This window comes from Strix aluco, chromosome 23 (assembly GCF_031877795.1).
Source record: "Strix aluco isolate bStrAlu1 chromosome 23, bStrAlu1.hap1, whole genome shotgun sequence".
In the NCBI taxonomy this organism is placed as follows: domain Eukaryota; kingdom Metazoa; phylum Chordata; class Aves; order Strigiformes; family Strigidae; genus Strix; species Strix aluco.
The window spans coordinates 2,265,825-2,289,886 of NC_133953.1; the positions used below are offsets into that span (position 1 = coordinate 2,265,825).

General features: G+C 46.7%; 2 protein-coding genes across 4 annotated transcripts in view; both read right to left on the minus strand.

Annotated features, from left to right (window-relative positions):
- DIXDC1 (DIX domain containing 1) overlaps positions 1–14,607 on the minus strand; it is a 39,110-nt gene extending 24,503 nt beyond the window's left edge. For 2 of the 3 annotated variants that reach the window (XM_074848838.1, XM_074848841.1), the window contains exons 1-3: positions 9,177–9,389; positions 3,194–3,323; positions 1,753–1,878 (exon numbers count right to left, since the gene is read on the minus strand). In XM_074848838.1, coding sequence (XP_074704939.1) covers positions 1,753–1,878; positions 3,194–3,323; positions 9,177–9,236 — 316 coding nt within the window. In that variant the 5' untranslated portion in view covers positions 9,237–9,389. Of the gene's footprint in view, positions 1–1,752; positions 1,879–3,193; positions 3,324–9,176; positions 9,390–13,253; positions 13,349–14,507 lie in introns of those variants that run through there. The other variant, XM_074848839.1, reaches the window with a different exon arrangement.
- Positions 14,608–14,889: 282 nt separating this feature from the next.
- On the minus strand, positions 14,890–23,766 carry C23H11orf52 (chromosome 23 C11orf52 homolog). Its single transcript, XM_074848986.1, has 4 exons — positions 23,446–23,766; positions 19,034–19,074; positions 18,201–18,247; positions 14,890–17,838 (listed from the first exon to the last, which is right to left on the minus strand). The coding sequence occupies exons 1-4, from the start codon at positions 23,475–23,477 to the stop codon at positions 17,602–17,604; spliced, it is 357 nt and encodes a 118-aa protein (XP_074705087.1). The 5' UTR covers positions 23,478–23,766; the 3' UTR covers positions 14,890–17,601.
- Positions 23,767–24,062: the final 296 nt, after the last annotated feature.

A 24,062-nucleotide genomic window follows, 5' to 3' on the forward strand; every position in this document is an offset into this window, starting at 1 on the left:
CTGCAAAATGCAAGTAAAGCCAAGGACAATGTTGTTAACATGAAGTCCCACCAGAGCGGTATCTGACCAACAGTCTTGAAAATAATGAAACCCAATGGGACTATGCCAGTGAGTGAGGACTATGCAAGAAGGATGGCAGTACAGCACTGATGCTTAGCTCTGCTTGTTTTGTACAGAGCCGCAAACTAACCGCCACCTACAGATCACAAGTTTAAATGCTTTGAACAGACCCGAGCCTTCCCTCTATGGCCATTTCCAGCTAACAATCCAGTAGGTTACGTGACAGCACATGATAATTACTAAATGATCACTGGAAAAGCACGGCAGTTACTGAAGACTACCACTGTACTAGCAGTCACTTCAATTAACACGAGTTTGCTTTTTTTTTTTCAATACTAAAGACCAGAGAACAGCAATATATTTCTTTAGCAATAGCGTTCTGTACCGTAAACTGTTAGTAGCACCTTGCAAATGTTAACCAGTCAGTTTTAATAATATCACACTAGGCATTTCCTCAGCATACAAACAAGCTCAAAGATGTTGATCTCATGTTTACTGCAAAGATCAGCCATTCTTTCAAACTAGGATTTCTCAAAATACGTCAATCATCTGACACACTCAAAGTCCGTTAAAATAATAGGAATAGGGTTTCCAAGTATCAGAGGCAGCCTAAAAAAAAAATAATCCTAAGTGCTGGAGGCATGAAGGCTGGTTATTACTTGCTTTAGTATCCAAAAAATTAGAAATAGCCAAAATAAGTCACAGTCACTGTTACCTCCACGTCATTCATGGAGAACATGAAGCCAAAAGTTTGCGGGAATTGTTTGAAGTCCCAGAGTGAGTCAATGTCAGAACTATGAGTGGAGCTCAGGAGCCTGTGTCCCAGAGTCTCATGCCTGTATCTTATCTTGTGACCATATGACATCATTTCATTGCATATCCAGATTGATACTTTTGTTTTTGTAAGACTTTTACTAATATTGCTATCGTTTCTATAGTCATGAGCTCATAAGACAACTTGCAACATTACTGAAAAACAGTATAGCCTCCAATCTGCCAGCAGCAGTACTATGGGAACAGTACTCATTACTCTGTACTTAAATTCTAAGCCTCTCACCAAGGCCTGTAAACCAACAGCTTGTACTCTTTTGCTAACAACAAGGGTCATGCACTCCATGCACTCTGTCTCAGCATTTTTCCCCTCTTTCTCATCTGAAGGGCCACAGACAATCAGAACTGTATCCCCTCCCAGTAGAGTCAAAGAGTAAGGATCAGGGCCTGTCTTCACCCCACAGATCTACACACACACACACCAGCAATCCTTGTGATATATGACTAAAACATGCCATAGACATGTGATTTTGCATATTGGGTCTCTTCCCTATTTACAGGCCATGCAAAACAGTATCACAGACTTCCAGTGGACCAGAAATGTTTTTCCCCATGTCTCATTTCACAGTAGCAGGTTTGTATGTCCTTTTAGTGAAAGATTGAGTCTGTATTCCTCATTACACCATTACTTGATCTTCTGACTGCTCAGTAGCAGGAGAAAAACCACTTTTGTTTCTATTCATTGTGCTGCTACCAAAAGCAGTCAAGAACGCCAGTGTCATTCAACCCCAAACCCATTACTTTAGCCACAGGAGGAAAAAAACCAAAACTCCCCCACAAACCAATCATTATCTGTTTGTTATGAAACAAACAGGCCTTCAACAGACAGAATAATTTGTGGAAACCGCCAAGGACGCATACCTTTTGCTGATGTCTGATGCATCCGGATCTTTTTTGATGCCACAAACTGTAAGACTTTCTCCACATTTTCCCTCATCTCCTGCTGGCTGGTGGGGTTGACCTGAATGCCATTCAACTTCTCACCAGCTAAAGGAGTAAAAAAAACTTTATTAGAGAAGAACTGAACCACTTGGTGCTGTCACAGAAATGACTACAGGTGTAGGGCCTGATCTTATCTCTTGTCTGGATACTGCAAGAGATGCATGGCTTCTTGTCCTGCTTATAAGGTATCCAATATTAGTAATAACTAGGTTGGAGACTGTATTGGGTTTACATGGCAAGGTTTTGGTAGCGAGGGGACTACAGGGGTGGCTTCTGAGAGAAGATGCCAGAAGCCAGATGCCAGAAGGATCCAGTGGTGGCCAAGGCTGAACCAATCAGCAATGCTGGTAGCACCTCTGTCAGAACATATTTAAGAAGAGGTAAAACCAGATGCACAACAGCAGCCAGGAGAGAGGAGTGAGACTATGTGAAATGAACAATTCTACAGACACCAAGGTCAGTGAAGGAGTGGGAGAAGGTGCTCCAGGAGCCAGAGCAGAGATTCCCCTGCAGCCCGTGGTGAAGGAGGCTGTTCCCCTGCAGCCCACAGAGGTCCCCAGCGGAGCAAATATCCACTCTGCAGTCTGTGGAGGACCCCATGCTTGAGCAGGTGGATATGCCTCAAAGGAGGCTCTGACCCTGTGGAGACCCTGTGCTGGAGCAAGCTCCTGGCAGGACCTGTGGCCCTGTGGAGAGGAGCCCACGCTGGAGCAGGTCTTCTGGCACGACCCATGGCCCTGTGGGGGACCCTCGCTGGAGCAGTCTGTTCCTGAGGGACTGCACGTCACAGTAAGAACCCATGCTGGAGCAGTTAGTGAAGAACTGCAGCCTGTGGGAAGGACCCACGTTGGAGAAGCTTGTGGAGGACTGTCTCCTGTGTGTAGGACCCCACACTGGAGCAAGCAAAGAGTGTGAGGAGAAGCAGAGACGATGTGTAATTAACTGACCGCAAATCCCATTCCCCAACCCCCTGCACTGGTCAGAGGGAGGAGGTAGAGAATTTGGGAGTGAAGTTGAGCCAGGGAAGAAGAGTGTATCTCAGCAAGCAGGTCACTCTTCCAAAAATGCCACACACAACACCATTCCTCTGCAAGGTAAACCCTTTCATAACTCCATTCCAGCCTCATGGGAGTTAATATGGTCCTTGACAGGTTTTAGCACATCTGTTGTAACTGTCTGCTAAAATAGAAGGACTTTAATAGAATTGCATTTATTATTTGCTTTATGATTGTTTTCTTTTAAAGTCACTCCTTCCCCCCCGCCCCCATAAGCTCTGACAGATGTCAGAGCCAAGGCCAGCCCCTTCTACACAAGATCTAAAACTGCAAGATGAAAAATAGTGCCATATGGCATTACTGACCTACAATCTCAATGAGCAAAGCAAGAATGACTCCATCTCGGAGATCTTGTCTCAGGTCTTGGACTGGCTTTATTGTTGGCTTCTTCTTCAGCTGGGAATTCACCCAGGCCACATATGCCTGTAGTTGTTGCTGAAAATAGAAAACAAAACGTTTGCACGTCATTGCCATTTCAGGGTAAGTTGCATAGCTCTGACTTTTCTCTCATCTTCACAGATCTCATTGTCTTTTGCCCTTGAAAACAAACACCAATGGTCTCACCCCGAAGCCTGCTGAGCACTAACTGACATCACTGCATACTGTGGTGCAGCTCACTCCATGCCAGGACAGGAAGAGCAAGCAGGCAGCAGGACAGGACTCATGATCTAAGCACAGCTGAGAAGAGAGCTTTACATTACATTTAATCTAGGCTGGTGCCAAACCAATACTGTCATCCCCCCATTTTTGGTGCCAGAATTGTTTCACTTCGAGCATTTAGAGTCCCATCCACTCATCAAGTAAGTAGAAAACCAACAATGCAGAAGCAAGAAACCCTGTGTTATTTACCATTAAACTATGCCACCTACCAAAAGAAACAACCAGGACAGATTTCCTGAAGAGACAACAGCCTCCCCTCTTAACACTCCCAGTATTGCTCAGTTGTAACAGGTCATGCAACAGGGAAGAGACACCCTGTTGTACAGTCCCCTTCCTCCATTTTCTTGGAGCTGCACCAGCATTTCTAATGGCCCAATTTCTATTTCTGTTCATGTGGAAGCTGGCTCGCCACAGCACATAACACCTGCAAGACCTGAGAGCAAAGAACACTGCCTTTGCAACAGGTCATACTGGATGCTGCTTCATACAGCTGTGCGTGTTGCCACAAGGGGAAGACTTGAAACTCAGGAAAACTGAATAGAAACTCAGGAAAACTGTATAGAAACTGAAACTCAGGCTTCTGGACAGTGTGAGGACCCGTCTGGCCTAAGTGACTGAAAGGCAACGAACAGATTCACATCATCTTTCCCTTTCCAGCCCCCTCTCTGTAGCACTTCCAAGGCTAGTAGGAGCCCTGGTAACACTGAAATCCCTTTGGGCAGGGCTGGTGTGGTACATGGAGGGTAAACAAACTGATCCATTTATGGGATTACCTCCCTTTTCACTAAGCTTCCCATTATTCTGCCAATGCAGCAGGTTTTAAGTCTCCATTCCATATTATCTCAGCAATGTCAGTCAGTTTATGCTTTTATAGTCCATCAAAGTCACAAGTTGATCACAGCTTCACTCTTAATTATCCTGACATAGGAAATCCAACTTTAATCACACCATGGTTCAGTCTGCTGGTTCAGAAAGGTGCCTGGACCTGCATTCAATCAGTCCCGCTCACTCAGCAGAGAGCTGAAGAGCAGAACAGAGGAAATGAGCTTGGGGGACTACTGCCTGATGGCTTTTGAAAAAAAGGAAGCAGAAGTGGCAGATCTGACGCATGCTTGCTGAAGCAGACTTGGCCTGTCACGTGGATCGGATCAGCATGCTCTTCTTTGGCTGTAATGGCAACGATGCATGTCAGTTTTGCCTGCCCAATTTCAGAGATCTTTATTTTCTACTTAATGTGAATGGGCACTGTGGAGTATCAACAAGCCTTGACTTTCTCTCTGTTGCACAAGTTGATGGTCCTGTGCTGATTTTCAGAAGGGCAGTGGTAACTCTTGCCAGCTGCAAAAAGCACCCCCACCTCCTGCAATTGTATTTTAACTGATCATGGGGGCACTGAGATTCAATTTCACAACAGTCTAATGCAGTGCCAGAGAGTCCGCAAGCCTTCTATTACATAGATTCAATAAAGCTTTAATTTATTGAAACAGGTACCAGAGAAAAGAGGTAGGTTTGTTTATAGTAGTACAGGATCATTATAGAAATATGTAGATTCACAAGTAAAGATATATACTGAATAGGGTTGCAGCATGAAAACTGCATCGAAGTCTATGTAATTTAGGGAAAGAACCTTATCACAGTTGTGTTCACAACCTTGTTATCATTTTTCAAATCATTTTACAAAGTAAGTATTGTAGTAGTTCCACAAGGGCACAGCCCCTTTCAGCCTACAGAAAATTTGTAGTTTTTTATAGGAGTCTATATGGTTCTTCCATTCAGACGCTTCTATTTTCACTCAAAGGAAAAACAGAGCCTTTCACTAAGCAGTTTGTTTTCCATTTCTTTTCTCTGAACCTTCTTCATGCATTCATAAGAAAGCATTTTTGTCAAACTTTTTGCCTCTATCTCTTAAAAGCATGAGAAAGTCGACGTTGTTATTATAAAAAAAAGTAGCTGCTGTAATACTGCAGACATATTTCATTAGCAGACTGACTTTGTTGTTTGGTTGGTTTTTGTCTACGGAAACACTCAAACCAAAACCACTTGCTCCAACACCTTTTGTGGCTGCAGACATCCCAGCTCAAACAATACATGTGCCCCATTCAGTCTCACACAGGTCTCAGCTCTTCTCAATCACCAAGACCCCAAGAAGAGAAAGGAGGTTGGGAACAAACAAGGAGGTGGATGACATTTCAGAAGTACTTGCCCTTTCCTTCTCCAAGGCTGTTGCCCCTGTGCTTTCACATTGCTTCCTGACAACAGAGTAGGACATTACATTTTGTGCCTTCTAAATAATTGTCAAAAAGAGGCACTAACCCCAGAGGCAAACAGGAGAACACAACCCAGACTGAGTAAAGGATTCAGTGAGCCTTTGTGCCTAGGAGTCCCCCAAACCTGCTCAGGTTCCCTGCTGACAGCTGCTCAAATTCTTAGCACTCCTCTTGTTTAACTTCTGTCTTTCCAGTTGAGGGGAAAAGATCCTGTGGGACCTATCACACCAATTCCTTTGATGCTGAACTATGCTACTGCAGCTTCCTCCAGAACATCAAACTTCATAGGATTGAACAAATCCCTAGAACTTCTCCTTGTTGGTCTATAACCTGGTATGGCTGACAGCTAGATTCAAGAGCTATCAGAGAGGGAACAGCTAGTGTTCTACCTAGCTCATCTTCTTCTTTCATCATAATTGAATAATTAGCTGAATAATTCTTCCTTCAATCACTGACCACTCATGAGTTTTCTGCTTCTCCAGGCATTTTGGTTTGAGCTTCTGTTCAGTCAAATCTTAGACTTGATGGAGCTGATGCTGCACCAATATTTCTTTCAAAACCAGGATTTTCAGAAGAAAAACATAACAGTCTAGTCTAAGATTTACTATCCAGAGCACATGTTATTAGGATTATGGTGGAGTTAAGCTTAATCCTATTTATGTTAACACAGCTTTGTGTTCCAAAAAAAGGCCAGGTTTACCTGTACCTTGCAATGAGAAGAGCAGCTCCCTTACCTAAAGGAAGTTGGAGCCCAGATTGCTTCAGCTCCTAGGCAGATCATTGTAGAGTGTTTATATCTAAGTCACTCTGGAAGCCTTAAAAGACTGTGCAGAGCAGGAGAAGCTTTTTAAAGCAAGGTACTAGGGGCCACCTGCAGTTATAAGGTATTTCCCAACTTGCAGGTACTTCTGCTAGCAAATTACAGGTAAACACTTCAGTAAGCACAACACACCTCAGAGCAGGATTTGACTTCAGATCACTTATTCAGCACATACCTTGAAGAAGCACCTTAGACCTACTGGCTCTAGGAGAAGAGATGTGGAGGTGAGGAGCATATATCTTTGTGCTTTCAACTGACAGGCAATGATATGCAGGATGAAAGCACCTTTCCAGGGTCTGCACGTTTTTCTCAGCATCTGTAATCCCCTACTGATAATTACAATTAAATATCATTATCTAGTATTTTCCACAGGTGGAAGAAAAGCAGCAGCTCTGTTGCAAATCTCCTGTCAGTTGTAGGTGTCCTTGCTATTCTCATTTAACCAGTGCAATTCACCACCTGCTGCTTAAGGCTCATGTTTCTCCCCTCTCAACCAGCAATCAGTCCAGTCTGCCTGACAGTAAATACAGGTAGGTTGCAATGCCTTGATATGCTCCTCTGTCCTTTATTATTAGTACCATCTAAATTACACTGTAAAAGGTTAATTTTCATCTCCTCTGAGATTAGTGTATTGCCCATTTTGAAGTTGGCCAAATCTTCATTCTTGCCCCAAATCCCTCTTAAGCAGGCAGATGTCTTCAGAAGGCCTGACCTCCTCCCCGTCACGTTACAGTAAACTCCCACGACACTCTGCTTCTAGGAGGAGATTACTTTTCTGCATTCATTTGATGTGTTGGGATCATACACCTTCACAGAATCACAGAATCATCTAGGTTGGAAAGGACCTTGAAGATCATCTAGTCCAACCAGTCTAGTCCACCTTAGGACACTCTTTCACATTCACGGACTTCTATAAATAAGCACCTAAAGTACAAAGAGATATGGAAGTACAGCTGGTGGATCAAAACAGAAGACACAGAATTACAGGGTTTCTTGCTCATTTCCAACTGTGTCTGTGAGGTGATGCATGTCCTCGGCAAGTCACTTAACCTCTCTGTACCGTATGTTCTGCACTTGCAAAAGTGATTTTAATTTTACTTTTGTTATAATGTGAAGTGCGGATGTGGTAGAGAGATCCCAAGTGGGAGACATGAGAGTGAATCTGTTTTTATGGTGGGAGAGGGTCTTTTTTTCCACAGCTGAGCAGTCTGTGGGTAAAACCAGACAGTCAGGGTGGGGCTAGCACTGAATGTAAAACCGTTCTTTGGTCCCTTATTAATTATATTATTAATATAAAGCTTACTATGAGTTTATGTCAGAGAAGAATCTGCTGCCCTCAAGCACAGAAGTGTAAGCTTGAGCTAAAGCAATACCTTTGCTAGCTAAAAATGAGACTGAGATACTCTGTGGAGGAGGGGATGGAGTATTTACACAGTTACACAGAGCAATCAAAGGAGACCTGTGGCTGGCATGAAGCTGTGAGGCTCAAGTTTCATACGCAGTTTGTTTTGCCCGTGATGACTGGTGCTGTTAAGCCCGAGAGAGATGTTAATTTTCTGTGAAGAAAAGTCAGGTGGGGCCTGAGCTTTGCAAGAATAAGGAACCACTAAATAAAAACAAAAATAAGCTATGCACTCTAAGAATAAAACACACCAAGAGACTATCCCTGCCACCAGGTGAGAAAGCAAATAGCAGCCGCTGTTTGGTTTCAGCACAAGCCCCCACAATTTTCCTTCCTTTTCAGTTTACAGACAGGAAATCATGCTCCAGCATGGTCTGCACAACGCACTGCCAGGCAGTGGCCGCCCTGGAATGTTGTACTGAGTCCACAGAGAGTCCAACAGAACTAATTTTCTGTGTACCCTAAAGAGAGAAGCCAACAGCAATCTGCACTCCTCATGCAGTTACAGGATTCCCATCTCTGGAATTTCTTGGTACTTCTCACTCCTTATTTTATGATTTATTAGTCTCCCTAACAGCAAAATAAGCAAGTGAAGAACATTTTAAAATTATATTTTCCTCACCAAGATGAATTTCAGTCCCCTAGAGATTCAACCTGCAGAACAAGGTGGGGAAAAAAATCCAGCCAGCCTGCTCTTTGTCAGCCTCTCCCAAGAAATGTGTGTCCACAAAACAGATTTACAGGCTTTCCAACAGCCTTCAGAAATAGAAACTTCATATACTCAGGAGAGGAGTCAATTCTATAAAATAAACTGTGCTCCATTAACCTTGCTGCAGTTTATATTATTTACTGGTACAATAGTGAAGTGCTGCGAAGAGAATAAAAACTCCGAGCTAAAACCACCCGCTGTAAAACAGGCACAGATTTTTCAAAAAACTATTGCTGATTTGCAGACCCCTGGCTGAGCTGCCCAGTATGCCCTTCTGTTAGTAAGCAGCTCTCCCACCCTGAAATCTTGCTCGTTTTTCTTCTCTGTTCCTCAGAGCACTGGGAGACATAACAGTCCCTGAGAGATGCTGCACAAAAGCATGCTGCCTTGCCCCGGAAAGGTCTGTGTGAGACTTGGGACATGCATTTACCTCTGTGAAGCCCTCCTGAAGAATATCCAGTAAATTCCCCCTGGCCAAACAAGCAAGCATTCTCCACGAGCCCACCGACGGGCGAGGGTCTCAGAGGACACAGGGCAGATCCTCCAGCTCTGGGCACGACCTCTTCCTCCTCTCAAAGACAAAGAGTTGGAGCTCATCAGGAACCGCATTCATAGTCCCATATGTGCAGCCCGTTACTGCACACAGATAGTTGAGCCAAAGTCAAAGCTTGCACTGGGCATGCTCGAGAGGGAGCTGCTGGGGGAGTAGCGGGAGAGATGTCATACGGTTCCTATAGAAACGCTTCAGCTTACAAGATACAGGCCCAGGACTGAGTTGGGGAAACATCTGAAACCCATTTCCAGCAGTCATTCTCACACAAAACCTGCTGCGTAAAAGAGATTTTCAAACCCACCAAACACAGCAAGCTCTGTATGGCGTGGGGGCAGGGAGAGAGTCAAAGAATGGCAAATAGCAGACGCCTTGCTTCGCTAGAAAAGCCAAACGAAAGACTGTAAGAGCTGCCAGCTTTAATTCTCAGCAATCGTTCTGCAGTCCTGAAGAAACACCAGTGATGTCAGCAACCTGGTAGAGACAGGAAGCTTCAAACCCAACCACAACACAGCTAGGAACATTTGCACAGCACTCGGCCCTGCTCTAGCTGGGCTGATAATGAAGTCGAAAGAAGAAAAAAGACAGAAAACTCAAACTAGAATGAAATACAATTCCCAGGATTTTTTCTAAATCAGTAATAACTGCATTCATTCAGAAACAACTATCAAATATCTCTAGGCTATCTCTCAAACTTCATCTCACCTTACAGGAAATGGCCAGGGGGAAAAAAAAAAAAAAACAAACCTCTCAGAATGGATGAAGACCCCTTCTGCCAGGGGCTCTGGCTGTCGGTCCACAGAGCAACACTGCAAGTACTGACCAGTGATATGAGACTGTGCCTTCCGATTGCAAAATATCTCATCAAGCATTTCTAAGCGAGACTCACATTTAAAAACAAACATGTTTTTCTGCCTAAGTATTGAAGCATGTGGAGGAAAAAGCAATTGCATAATTTTACCATTTTACGCTGTCACATAGAGAGATGCAGCTAAAATATAGAAAGACAAGCAACAGGTAATTTCCCTCTGTGACCAACCCAAGTCATTCAAAAAACAGTCAGCCCCCACACCTCCATGACATAAATTATTTATTCGTTTGCCTTCCCCACTTTTCATAATTCAGCAGAAATTGAGATTTTAATGTTTTCATTGATTGTAATATCACATCTGTTGAGCAAAACAACAAATTACTGTGAGGCTTTGCATAAAGTCTTGCAAGCTGGCAATGCTTGTGGTTAGTACTGGATCCAGTTTACTTCTGAGACTCAAAATGCCATTAAATAGCAATAAATATTTATCCCCATTTTTTGTGAAGCAATCAAGTAGTTTATGCCTCTGAAATTTCAAGAAAATTTCACAGAAAAACCGAGTAAGTGGTTTCCCCATCAGACAGAAAGTGACCTAATTTTTTTAAAAAACAAAACCCAACAACCACAAAACACACTGTGAGCCTTTTCTGTGGACTTTATAATGCTATGCTTGACAATGTCAAAGTTGTATTTATTATCTGTTTTTCAGTGCTACATAGTAAACATACATTCATAGAAGACTTCTAATATTAACAGATAAGGATGCTGAGGTCACCCCTTCCCTATACCACTTCAGTTTCTGGAACAAAAAAACTTAATTCCAGGTGTACTGAAGTAAAATCAATGCACTCTGAATGCACAGAGAGGTTCCAGATGGCTGTTAGGTGTTCTCTGATTGTTTTTATAATTTGTTTGATGAATTTGAGAGCAGATTAAGCATTTTATGCTCATAATCCCTGCAAGCTCTAGATATTAACCCTTGTCCTTTGAGGAGCAGAGAAGCCAAAGGCAGGCAGTCACTAGCCACAAATTTTACGCTGGAGACATAACCCAAATTTACAGGATTAAAAAAATAAGTAAAAATAAGAATAAAGAGTTCATCTGTTCAAACGGCATAAAAATGCAAATCACAAAAATGATTTAATGTAAAATACACTGTTGAAATCATGATAAGATGATACACAGAGAACACCCGTTTGTTTATCATGGTCCACCTTTAGTGGCATTTAGTAGCTGTCCTGTTGCATTAGTGACAGGCAACAATGGAGCACTTTTAACACTTGTGCTCCACCTCTAAGAACTACAACATTTGGGCAACAGCAGGATATAGAGTCTGCTATTAAGTCACTGCTTGCAGTGCAACCTGCATTTATCCATGGAGTTTGTATGTTAAGTCTTGGCAGGCGTATCTAGTTTGTCAGGGATGCAGACTGGCTTTGTTCAGAAGCGGGACACGGCTGTCTGAACTCAAACCAGTTCCAAGGTCCCTGTATAAGCTCTCTGTGGCACCACCCCCAATGACAGCTTAGGGGTCATATCAATCCTTCAATCACAGCGTGCTCCCCATGCCGCTGCAGAGCAGGACATATTACACAGCATCATAGTGAGGGGGCTGTCAGCCACATGGATTGAGCAGCTGCTTTGCATGTAAACCACACACAGAGTCCCGGTCTTCCTTTCAGAAACACAGTGATGGATCTATATATGTATAACAGATACAATAGTCGAATGTGGTCTAGAGAAGGGCAGTTTCTCCTAGGCCACCCAAATACCGCATGACAAAAAACCCATGTAGTTATTAGTACCGATAAGCATTTTTCTCACCCCTTCTCCCTATACACCTGTTTCCTGCACAAATCAGAGGACCTAAATCCAGACATGTCACCTACAGTACGGTAGTGCCATCCCTGAGAAATGCAGAAATACATTTTTCCTATGAACATATTGGGAAAACTGTGATGAAGCTGGTTTGGATTGGAGAGACTATTCAAGCCAGAAGCCCTGCCCTGCCTGCCTGTTCGGATCAGCCAAGAAAAGCTGGGTCTGAAGTCTGAAATTTAGGTGGTCCCTTCCAGTCCCATATCCCTGTTAACAGAGCTTCTACCTACTAGAACACCAACACAGGGAAAGGCAGCGTTCTCATTATACATGCCAGTTTCGGGTACAGGCCTGCTCACAGTATGTTTTCCATCAGAGGTTTTGTCATCAAAGATTTGCTCTACATGGGGTTTCTTATCTTTGAAACTCACTCTGACAATATGAATGTCAGAGAATAGAAACTAGGCCTTTTCTGATGGCTAGACCGAGAGGCAGAGCATGCTGAGCCATTCTTCTGTTTATTGTGGTAACACAAATGCATGTTGGGTGTATGTGTGTGCTGAAAATACCTTTTAAAAATTAAACACTAGTTCTCCCATCTTTGTGTTTCACTCTGAAATTTCAAGCTTCTTGTAGCAGGAATCGTATTTTACTTTCAGTTTTATAACATCGTAATAAATGCCTTTGTTACCTCTGCAAGAAGCAAACAAAACAGCCTCTCATCAAAACTAATGCTTCATAATTCTCCCTGAAGATTATTCCAAAATGAAGGGCACAGGGCAATGATATCAAAAGGATGACCACATCAACTGTTCCTCGTGTGAGTGACCTTCAAAACAAACATGTAGGATGGCAGTTTGGTTGGTGGCATTGCCCTCTCCTGGCCAGTCTGAACCTAACCCTTGTACTTGCCCGAGTTGAATTCCGGGCACGATGCATGACAAAGCCCCGTTACTGCTCGTTTTCCTGTTCTTGTGATGAGACTGTCGCAGTACCACCAGTATCAACACATAAGCCTTCCTTCAAGACTTCCATCCAAGGATCTTAAGTACTTTATCAACATTCTCTGATTGTTTCTCTTACCAGCTCTTGAGAAAGAGAGAAAGATCAATGGCCACAGTTCAGTTCTTGCTAATAAAATTTTTCTTGAGGCTGATTCAGAAACAAAGGCTGTGAGACTTGTGATGCCATGACTGCAGTAAGAGCAAAAAGCAAAAAGAGCCGCCTAACACAACTAATGCCTTTGTGTCACTGGGTGTCCCCTCCCAACCTCCCCATCAAGCATCCAAAACAGAGGTCAGATGCAAAAATGACTTCTGGAAACTCACAGAGGATGCAGCAGGCTGTGAGGTGTGTATGTCCATCAGAGTTCCCATGCTGGGTGTCACAGCTCAGCTCAGTGCCATTCCTTTCCCCTTGAAGCCTGAGGGAGAAAGCAAATGTATTAAATACAAAGGAAATAATTTTCTTAGAGGGAGAACAGACTTACCAATGAAATGTCTGAATATAACTAAAACAAAAGAGGGAAGTTTCCACCTTCTTTCACTGCCAGCAGAAAATATATCTAAGGGCTACAGACTTAGGGCAATTGACACATTTTTTGTATCTTCTTCCACATGTAAAGTATGTTTGGTGGGCAGAATTCCACTGAAACACATGTAAAAAAGATTCCTGATTACATTGGCTTACACTGCACATAGTATCTAATTATCTCTTCCCATTTGTGGAGGGGGAATCCAAATTCAACAGAGTCAAATACGCCAGCCAAAGCTGTACTGGTCCCTAGTGTCGAATATTCAGGGTATTGCTTGATTCAGTGCATTTAGCCCAGACAACAAAGATTCATAAATAATTTTAGGAAACAATTCCACATACTGTCATTTATATTTAGGAATTTTCTGGTGATCTATATTTTCCTTGCTTAGTCTTCCTTCAGAAGTCTAGAGTGAAGTCTGGTGAAAGGAAGGGTGGGGAAGTTTGGAAAAGTTAATGGAATGGATGATGGTAAGATTCCTTGAGAAAGACTGAATGACAGTAGGAATTGCTGGTTTTAATAATCATTTAAAGGTGGGCAGGAGTGTAACCCTTGGGCAGATGGTCACTATTATCTTGGTTGCGTCATCCTGGTACATCTCAATGGACCGAAGGTCGGGGTAGGACGGGACCGGTAACAGAGGCAGAGCCATGGCCGCTGCATCTGCTCGGGCTGGAGGTATTTTGGGGCCCATTCTGCAAAGCCGGGCTGAGCGCGAGCGAGCAGGGGAGGCCATGAGGTGTGGGGAAAGGATCTGAGGCCTCGGAGGGGATGCGTGGCCCCGCGTGTCTGGAAGCGGGGTTGGCCGGGGGGGGATTGGGGCCTGGGGCTCAGGGCTGGCAGGCGGACACCAGGCTCTGGGGGAGGGCGGGTCCGGGCTGGGGGACAGGCCGCGATCCCCAGAAGCAGGGTGGTCCCGGGGGCTGAGGAGCCCCTGAGGAGGGGGGGGGGACAGGGAGGACCAGGGTGACAGGGTGGGGCGGGGTGTGACAGGGTGGGGTGGGGTGCTGGGCCCGCCCCGCCAGAGCCCCGCGCCCTGCAGCCCTACCTGGGCCCGGCGCTGACGGGAGGCTGCAGGCCCGGCCCGGGCCCCGCCGCGGCGCGTCGCCGCTCGCCATGGGGACGGGGGCGGGACGCGGCGGCCTGGCTCAGGCCCCGCCCGGCCGGACCGGGCCCGCCTGCAGCCGGGGCGCGGCGGGGCGGGGAGACCGGGGCTCGGAAGCCGGGAGGCGGGGGGAGAGCCGGCGCTCGGCACCTGCTGTGCCGCTCTGTTCCAAGGCGTCCCCCCCGCGTCGGGCAGGAGGAGTGTGAGGAGCCCCCGGCTGGGGGGGCCCGAGGGCCCGGCTCTGCAGGCCCGCGCTCGGGGCTGCGGGTGTCCCCAGAGCCGCAGCCAGCGGGCAACGGCCCCCCCAAAAATGCCAATTGGTTAATTAAAACGAAAAATTACATCTTTAATATTCAAGGAACATTTGATACATTAACACTCATTTAACACCTAAACATAACAACCTCGGGAAACACAGAAGATGCGCTGTTGGAAGCTTTTAATATCCAGTGCAAAACCAAGTCCTTCAGAAAAATCCTTACTGCAGAACATGTGGCTTTCACATTTTGTCTAGTCAAAGCCTGAAACAGGCAAAATTACCGTGCTACTCCTGTTCCTATGCAGAGCATTTGATTATCTTTAAGATAACGCTGTACTTCAGAAACACCACGAAGTACTGGTGGAAGCTGGAGCTCCTGAGGGAATAAGAGATAAACCACCACTCCAGGCTTTGAGGCACTCATTAAAACAGAGTTTCTCCTATGTAGTAGCTCCCATTGGTTCAGAAGACAAAAGGGCTGATCCACAGGTCAACAGAACTAAGGGACGTGACTAAGTGAAAGCAAGTTCGTCTGAGCCAAACCCAGTCCTACTTATGTCCACAGCAAAACTGGTTTAACTTGATGGATGTGCAAATTTACACCACTCTGGGCCCAGGAGCTTGACCTTAGTGGCTGTGCAGCTTGCTGTCCCCGGCTCCAGCTCTCCTGCTGGGCAAGGAGAAACTTCAGTACCACACACTGTGCATGCCACTGCAATAATGGGCTGTTTCACTGAAATTGGTTTTAAAAATGACATGTTGGGTTCTGCACCTTCTAGAAAACCTTCCATCTCCTGAACTGTAGTCCATATTTAGTAATGTTTCTTAAAAAGCCAATTTCTTCCTATGATGTGGAGAGCTTGACCAGAACTGAAGCCAGTGTCCCTTTCTAGTTTTTGTACCGGCAACTCAGTGCAAGAAGGTACATAACTGCTGCCCAGCATAAACCAGGTCTGGCAGCCCATCTGACAGCTGGCCTAGCAGAACTGAGTGCTAGAGTGTCCCGTGACTCCCTGACACACTCTTGTAAGAAAATCCTGTGCCCATTCAATCCTCCTCAGTCAAAGGACAGGTTTTTATGGTGGACATGGAGTACAGGAGCAGGGAGAGGAACCCTTGGCACTCAAAAGTACCAGCCCTTCCAATAACATAATCCTGTACCCATTATAAATGATGGCCCTTCTACTGCAGGCCTTAAACAGCCCCACTGAGGTCAGCTGGACAGCACAGGCAAAAACCCTTTTCAGATAGAAAAATACACAGTATATTATAAAAAAAGGGGCCTTCTGCAAATGTTATTCTGCCCTCACAACAGCCCTGCTGAGGTCTATTGGGTAGCACAGGCAGAAAGGTAGAAAAATCGTAGGATTGGTCCTCAAAACAATTCCATTTTAGCAAACACTGCCCATACAAGATTTATTTTTTTTAATGAGCAGGAACTCCTTCATGCTTTTTACATTTAGCTGAGTTATAATATGCAAAATTATGTATGTTTACAAAATGTACCAGGATGTCCACTTTAAACACTGGCAATAAACAAGGTTGTCCCACAACCTGCATTTAGCTATGCAGACCATTATTTAGGAACAGAATGTGCCAAACATTGATTTAGTGCCTGAAGATACTGCTTGGGAGCCCTGTTCAACTGCCAATGCTGCAACTGCCAAATTCAGTCCAGTGGCAGAAGCCTTTTGGATGATTGCTATGCTGCATCACTAACACTATTTTAAATCCATAAATAAATTCTCAGAGTTGTATCTGGGAGGGTTACCAGAAAATACCACATGGTGTGTGCTCTATGTTCCTGGGTTTTATAGCTAAGGCTGAGAGTATAAAATAAGAAAAAATGGAGGAAAAGTCCAAAGCCCTCTAAAGTTGAACAGGATTCATTCCCAGTATCTCAGGCATGCAGACAGCTGCTGTACCCTAAGGGCTGGATAACTGCCCTAAATATAGGCAGTGGCTTTTAAATGGCTGCCTTGAAGTTAAATTGAGAATTTTCCTTGTTTCATTTACAGTCAGAGCCAAGAGCTCACTACTCAGTTCTGTGCATGTTGGGGTGAAGATGCGTATCTGTACAGCCCTTCAGTGAAAGAACTTGTTCTGTACTCCTCAGTTAATTCTGCATTTCTGGCCTTGGTTTCAGTGTGCTGTGCATGGTTATAGAACACTGCCTTTTGAGAAAGGGGGATGCACATAGTGCATGACTGCAGTTACAGTGGCAGGTGTTGGAGGAAGAATTGCAGTAGATAACATTAAAGGTTTCATGCCATTTCTTCACGGTACCCTCCACATGTCATTCTGCACATTGCAGAATTTTCTTAACATTGACATAAAATCCTGTGGGAACATCTCCCTTGTCCCGGTATTGAATCCTGTATGCCATGTTCCCAAATCTGTCTGCAGAGCAGCACTCAGCTGGTCCTCTGCCACAGCAGGAACTTTCTCACTGCAGCTCTGAGCTGTGGCTTTAGCCTTCATCGGCCAAGGAGCAGCTCTGTCTTCTCACAGTGCTGAGAGGAGATGGGTTGCCAGCTTCAGTGGCAACTCATCCAAGGGGAAGAGGTGTTGTTTGTCAGCAGAATCAGATAGGAAACTTCTCATCACGTGAGAATAAATATTTCTGTGTCCTCTGATGAGAAATGCAGGTGGAAGGCACAGCCTCTCTGCACTTTCTCAGGGAGACTTCATGTGTTCATGAGGTTAGCTTGCATCTACAGCATCTCTAGGTCTGTAAAATACTTTTGCTGCTGAAAGAGAAGGGGGCCAACAAGCCTTTTATACCAGGGTCCCATTCTTACTGTCATATTTCAGCCTGGGCCGGGGGAAGTTGAGGGTGGCATACTCTGTGGCATTCTGCATTTGTAAGTTCTTCACCTCTGCTGCAGAGCGCTCCCGGACCTTGGTGAACACTTGGATGTCTGCATAATGAATGCTGTCATCCTGCTTCACACTCTTGGGTTTACTCACGGTGGCGTAGACGGGGAACTCTGGGACATCTTCATACGTTGGAGCCTTTGGGGAGAAAGAGCTCTGGAAGGTCAGATCCCTGGGCTGCTGCTACACATGCCTTCCCCAGACCAGGCAGAGACACCCTGCACACTGACCCCAGCACCATCCAACCCTCTGACACCTCAGTTTCAGAGAGGGATTTCATCCTACTGCTTCCACTGCACTTTAGGGGAAAAAAATGGGCCTGCATCCCCGTGCAGCAATGCACATTGTTCCCACAGCCATTAAAGGTTATATAGGATGAGACAATTCATGGCTCTGAATAAGCTGCCCCATGTCCTCCCAACCCATCTAGCCTAGGAAGTGGTGGTCCGCTGTGTCTTCTCAATATACAGTTAGGAAAACAACTCTGGGAAGCTGTTTACCTTCCTGCCAGGCTGATGCTGTTGGCTCTCATGTCTCACATTAGTTCCTGAAAAAGAAACACCAGCAGATCAGGTTAATACAACTGTTTATCGTTCCGCTTTTGAATGCAGAAATGCAGTGTCTGTCTGGCCCATGGGCTCTCCCCACTGGACACAAATCAAATTTCCACCTCATCTGACACCCTCAACCCTAATGCTGTCTCTGAGGTCCACCTCCAAGAAGAAAGCCTGGGCTTGTTTCTTTGGAAAAAAATACAGTTTCCAGGGATGACAACATGCTATGGACCGCAATGTTCTTGGCAGAACCTAGGAGGACAGACACAGCACAGAGAGCTGCTTTGTCAGGCCCTTGGAGAAGTCTGATTCAGTTTTAACTTTGTTATTTCCTTTGCTGCCTGGCAAACATATTTTGCCCAGCATGGTCCAAAGGCCACAACTGGGCTACTTAGGGAATGCACTTTATCCTGGGGGACTGATGTCAGATGGATGTTTGCAGCTCTTACAGGAGTTTGATGCAGCTTCTGCTATACTGCCACTTGAGAGTACTCACATGTGTTTTGATGTGAGACTCTGGTATTTTAAAGATACTGCTGAAGTCCCTTCCCTCCCTCTTGCCAAGCCCCATGGCACATCACAGCCCTTGCTTTAAGTTTTAAAGAAATCTTGCCTCTTGCTTCTACCAAACTTCTCTTGAGGAAGGTTAGGTACAAAAGAGTATGGGAGGGGCCCTCAGCCTCAGGGATCCAGTTCACAGGCAGCACTAATGTCAGCTAACCAGGGGCTCAGTCACTCCACCTCTTCTTGTCCTCTAAAGCATTTTCACAAATCCTTACCTTGCTTTTCTTTCTTTCTTTTAAAAGGCGAAGGACACTTCCTGAAATCAGAGAGAGATGTCAGCCCTGAGAAGCCCCAGTCTCTGCTCTTATAACACCCAAACCCAAATGCACCACCCCAGAGCACCACATCTGTGGGTAATGAGAAAGGCCCAAGAAGTGTCTCAGAGAAGAGCTACTGAGACAAGCCAGAACCCGAATAACTCCTGCAGGGAGGAAGTCCAAAGGGGAGATGTGGGGATGTGTTTCCTTCTTCTGTGACACATCTACTATACTCCACAGTCACCCCCAAGTCTCCTTGCCTTTCAGCCCTGCCTGGCTGTCCAACATGCATATGCATCAGAGTGAATGAGAGCAGATTTCACTTTAGTGTTGCAACTACATTTCCACAGCTGTATGACCAAAGATGCAGGGTGCAGAGCATGATCTCAATTGGCACAAAACCCTTCTCCTAGGGCCAGAAGCTCTGATAGCCCCATACCCTGCACTTTGACCCCCTTGCCCAAGGAGCAGCTGTGCACAGACCCTGTGCTAATTTAATGTTTCAGACAGTTTTCCTGTTCTCAGTTTTCCACTTAAAACACAACCAAACCAAACAAGCTATGCACTAAATATAAGCCAAGCCAAACCCTAATCTCGGCTGTACCCATGTGACCAGAAAGAGACAAGCCAAATACAGCTATGTTCCAGCCATGGAATGAACAGGAGCCAAATTCATTCCAGCTGTAACAACAGAGCCAGAAGCTGAGCAGGCTCCTGCAGGCTGGTGCTGGCAGAGGAGCGCAGGCTGTCTGGCAGAGCAGAGATGTGTCACATTCTGGGCCAGATGCATGAAGGAAATGTTTTCGTTGCATCACTCAGAGGGCTGGAGGAGAGCAGGTGCCAGCCCTTGTATGGCTCCTCCTGTGTACGCATGTCCATCTGGTGCTGGCTGCCGACCAACACAGCGTGCAGCTGAGGGTCTCACGCGGGTCAGACAGCATCTGAGAGTGGGCAGCTCGGGCTTTTAATGGGGCTACAGAGCTACCAGATGGTTCCCACATAGTGTGCATTTGCCAAACAGTCCTGCCACAGGCGGGAACAATGCAGTGCCTGAAGCAGAGCTTTGCCTTTGCTGGCTTTTAGAGGTAGTTTCACTGGGTGGGTGAGCAGGACAGTGGGTGTAGTAATGCCTTTGGCACTCTAATGGCAAAACAAAAAAAGCATGAATGCGGTAAAGAACATGGGAGACCTTCAAAATGGTCCATAATGATTAACCAGACTTGCTAGACCTGGGAAGCCAAAGGCAGTTTTGGGGAAGGCAGGGTGGCCATGTGCCTGTGCAAAAGGATCTGACACTGCTTCGCGTGTCTCTGCTGTGTGCTGCCCCACAGAGGCACCTATGACCCTCCAGTCCTTGACAGACAAAATCTGGGGGGCTGCCCCCAGGAGTCAGGGGCACAGCTCAAGGCAGCATTGTGTTGTGGTGGTTCTCACTCGGCTCTTGCAGCTTCCTCTGCCACCGTCTCTATGAGCTTGTGGGGTCTCCAGAGCCCTCCTTGCCAAGGCTTGTGGCTAGAGCATGTTGCTTCTTTACAGCATTCAGGCACATTGTGCAATGTAATTAAAATAGCATCATTTGAAGCAAAATCAGCAGGGTCCCTATCCTCTTTCCTGGGAGGTAGGTTGCAGTATCAGCTTTCCAAGCTGCTCTTGCTTGTTTTGGTTGCCTCCCTTTGTAGAGAGAGCATTAGCAGCCAGTGTGTAGGCTGGAGCTATTCTGAGGCTGTCTGCGGGCTAATCACAGCCAGGCAGGAGCTGGCATCTCCCATCCTCAGATATGCGGTAATTAGAATGGATGTGGCAAGGGAAACAAGAGCAGGGCAAACCTCTCCCCTCGTCTCAAAACCAGGTCAGACATGTTGTTACTAACCCACAGCCTGCTAGAAGCACATTGTATTCTACACGGCAGCACGCGTGTCCCTCCCCTTCCTTCACATCACTGCCAACCTGATTTCTACCCTACACAAGCCTGCTTCACAGTGGGTCCTGAATTTTGGCATCTTTTGTCGTCAATGCCCAGCAGAGGCCCTGAGCACTAAACCAAGTAGTGAGAATACCTGGGGCCTGCCCTCCACAGGGCCATACTGGCAGAGGTACCCAGACCTGAGGGCACACTTCCCTTCATCAGTAACTTCCTTCTATGAATAAATTTGCTGTAATGGCTTTTCTTTAAAGACTTCAGGAACCTTCTCAGTCTCTTGCTCTTTGCTCTGTCTCCCCTAGGGCCCATGCTTTGGTAGTGATCATGACAAGGATCTTCTATCCAGGAGAAGGTGAGTGCCTACCTCCCCTAAGCCCTTTTGCAAATCTCAGCTTTACTTAGGAAGCCCAGGTCTTTGCTGACACAGCTGTGGTGCTGAGAAAATATACAGAAATAAAAGCAGTAGAGGTGCCTGGAAACACCTGAACTAAAATTAAGTACCATTTTTTTCCCCTCTGTCACCAAGGCAAAGCTATGAATCATGAACACTTCTGCAGTGGCGCTTCAGCGCACCAGTCTGCTCTTGACTGTGGTCCTCTGTAGCTGTCTGCCAAGCCCATGTTAGGCAGCACATTCCCATTTGCCTTCCTCTCTCCTTGCTCAGAGCCTGTTTGAATAGTCTGCACAGCACTGGAGCCTGAGGCCATTCTTCAGCCATGTGTCTCCATGTGCAGGACAGGGAATGATGCTCCTGGGGAGAGAGCTCTTCTTTCTCCTCGCTGCACAGTCTATAAGGCAGATGTTAGCACTTGAGTCACACAGGGGTGCTGGGGCCAAATGGGTCTTTGGCCAGCGCTTTGCCCTCTGCTGCAGGAATCTGCCAGAAGGTAGTAGTGACACCACCAACAGAAATACCATCCCAGCTTCTTATTTTCCATGCAGCCTCTGGAAAGAAATCAAGTGGGACACTGGAGTCCTGGTCGAGTAGCTTTGGGGTAGCAGAACTAGATATTGGCCCAGAGAAGCCAGTCTGCCACCATGCTGCTCCCCAAATGGAACAGAAAGCTGCTGTCCTGCCTGGTCCTGCATACTTGAGTGACCTTCAGATTCTGGTTTATACTTCCTTCTGAAGGCAGGAATGTTTGTGCATGGCCTGGCACTGTCTGGAGGTGAAAGCGCCACCACAGCATATGCTGTAATGGTGGTGTTTGTACTCCAGAGTGTCTGGCTTTGCCAGTCCATGCTGTGGCACGGCTCTCTCCACCACACAGCATCTGTAGTGTGCCTGGCAACTGCACCTCTGCTCAAGTGAACCAGCCTATGCCCCAGGCATTCCCTGATCAGGCCCCTGTCCGCTGCGGTAATGAAGCTGATGCCCTGGGTGCCTCATTTACCCTCTGCCACAGGGTAGAGGAAGTAGAAAATGGGACTTTTGGTGGGGGACATGTCAAGAACCAGCCTTCCACCTCCCACCTACAGCTCCTGTTCCTAAATCCCAACGTTCTCTGCCCTCCAGCTCAGGGCTCGGCTTGGAAGGACCTCCGTGTCCTGAACCTCCTCGTCTGCTTCAGCCACTAGGTGATGCTGTGCCTCTTGTAATTATTAAAAAGCGCTGATGAATTTCTAAAACTTTTAACAAATGCAGTGTTGGAGAGGACGTCCTCGGAGCTTCATCCGACAGTCATGGCTGTCCCCCTTGTACCACTCTTAGAGCTGAAAATTCCGCTTGGCACGGAATGATGCTCCACTGTGCCTTTTGTTCTGCAAGCAGGAGATCCAGGGCACAACATGAGCCGGGAGGGATTAAACTGTCATCCTCCTTCTCAGGGAGAAAGAGCAACATCATCTGAAAAACGTGGCCAGGATTTCCCAAGCGCAAATAAAGCCCAGACAGACACAGGCAGGGAGAGGGGCTGGAGGAGTTGAGAGCAGGATGGGGTAGCTGACCCACGAGCCCTTAGTGCCAGCACTGCCCCAGGGGCCCCTCCCTGCAGTAGCCAAAAGGAACACCTTAAGGTGTCTACCCGGCTGGAGACCACTAGGACAAGGACAGGGATTTTAACTAGATCTTTCCTAGAACCGAGCTATTCTCAGCTGCTGGCATGGCTGTGGGAACCCAAGCTGCCAGTCCCAGGAGGTGCCACAGCCCGTCGGGGCTGAGAGATGTGAGCGACAAAGCCCCTTCGCCTCCCCCTGTCCTGCCTTTGGCAGGCAGGGGCTGTCCCAGCCTCCCGTCCCCACCCCGGCACCTGCACAGCAGTGACCCAATGCCCCTGCTCACTCGCTCGCAGTGTCTGTGTGAGCTGGCAAGGTGCAGGGCTGAGAGCCAGGCAAGAGCACAGGCAAACCCAGCACAAGGGACCAAAGCTTGTAAAGTCCACCCAAAGTTCCGCTCAGGCTGCCCGGAGCTTTGTCTGCCATCCTCATACCTGGCGGATGCTCTACTCACCATGGTCGCCCGCAGCTGCAGAGATTGCCCATGTCGCTCCTTCCTCCATGAAGCAGGAGTGTTTTCTGGACAGGGAGAGCTTGTATTTCCTGGTTCCTGCTCGGCCCCTGGCTATTCCAAGGGAGTGTCTGGCAGTGTCAGATTTCTCTCCATCGCTGCAGTGAGGCTTTGCGAGGCCCGTGCGTGCCATCTACTGGAGGGCTTGCCCTGGGCTCTCCGTGCCCCCAGGGCTTGCGCTCACCTCCTGCTACCCAGGGAGGAGAGGGCAAGGTAGCAGCATGCCTCCAGGCCTCAGCCGCGGGGCTAAAATTCTGCTTTATGATTTGTACAGTGGATGTCCCTCCGCTATCCCTCTCTCCCACCAACGCCATCCTGCTGATGCCAGCAGTGATGCAAAAGAGGATGGAGGAGGGACTTTCCTGAACAAAAGGAGAAACACCAGGGTGGGAGCACTCAGTGCTGTTCCTGGTGTTCCTCATTGCATCTCAAGCAGCATGTCAGAAAATGTGTGGCACGGGCTGGCATCATCTAGGAAAGAGAGCGTATCTTCTGGGGAGGGAGGTGATGCCCCAGCAAAGGTGAGAGCAGGCTTGCAGGTCTACTCTCAGCTGAGCTGT

What these genes read in the sequence shown, in the direction of transcription:
- C23H11orf52 (XM_074848986.1), bottom strand. Translation starts at nt 23,477, where the DNA reads ATGGGCAATCTCTGCAGCTGCGGGCGACCATG. An exon ending in TGCAGCTGCGGGCGACCATG is followed by an intron (nt 19,075 to 23,445) that starts GTGAGTAGAGCA and finishes CTCTGATTTCAG; the next exon opens with GAAGTGTCCTTCGCCTTTTA. An exon ending in AAGAAAGAAAGAAAAGCAAG is followed by an intron (nt 18,248 to 19,033) that starts GTAAGGATTTGT and finishes TTTCTTTTTCAG; the next exon opens with GAACTAATGTGAGACATGAG.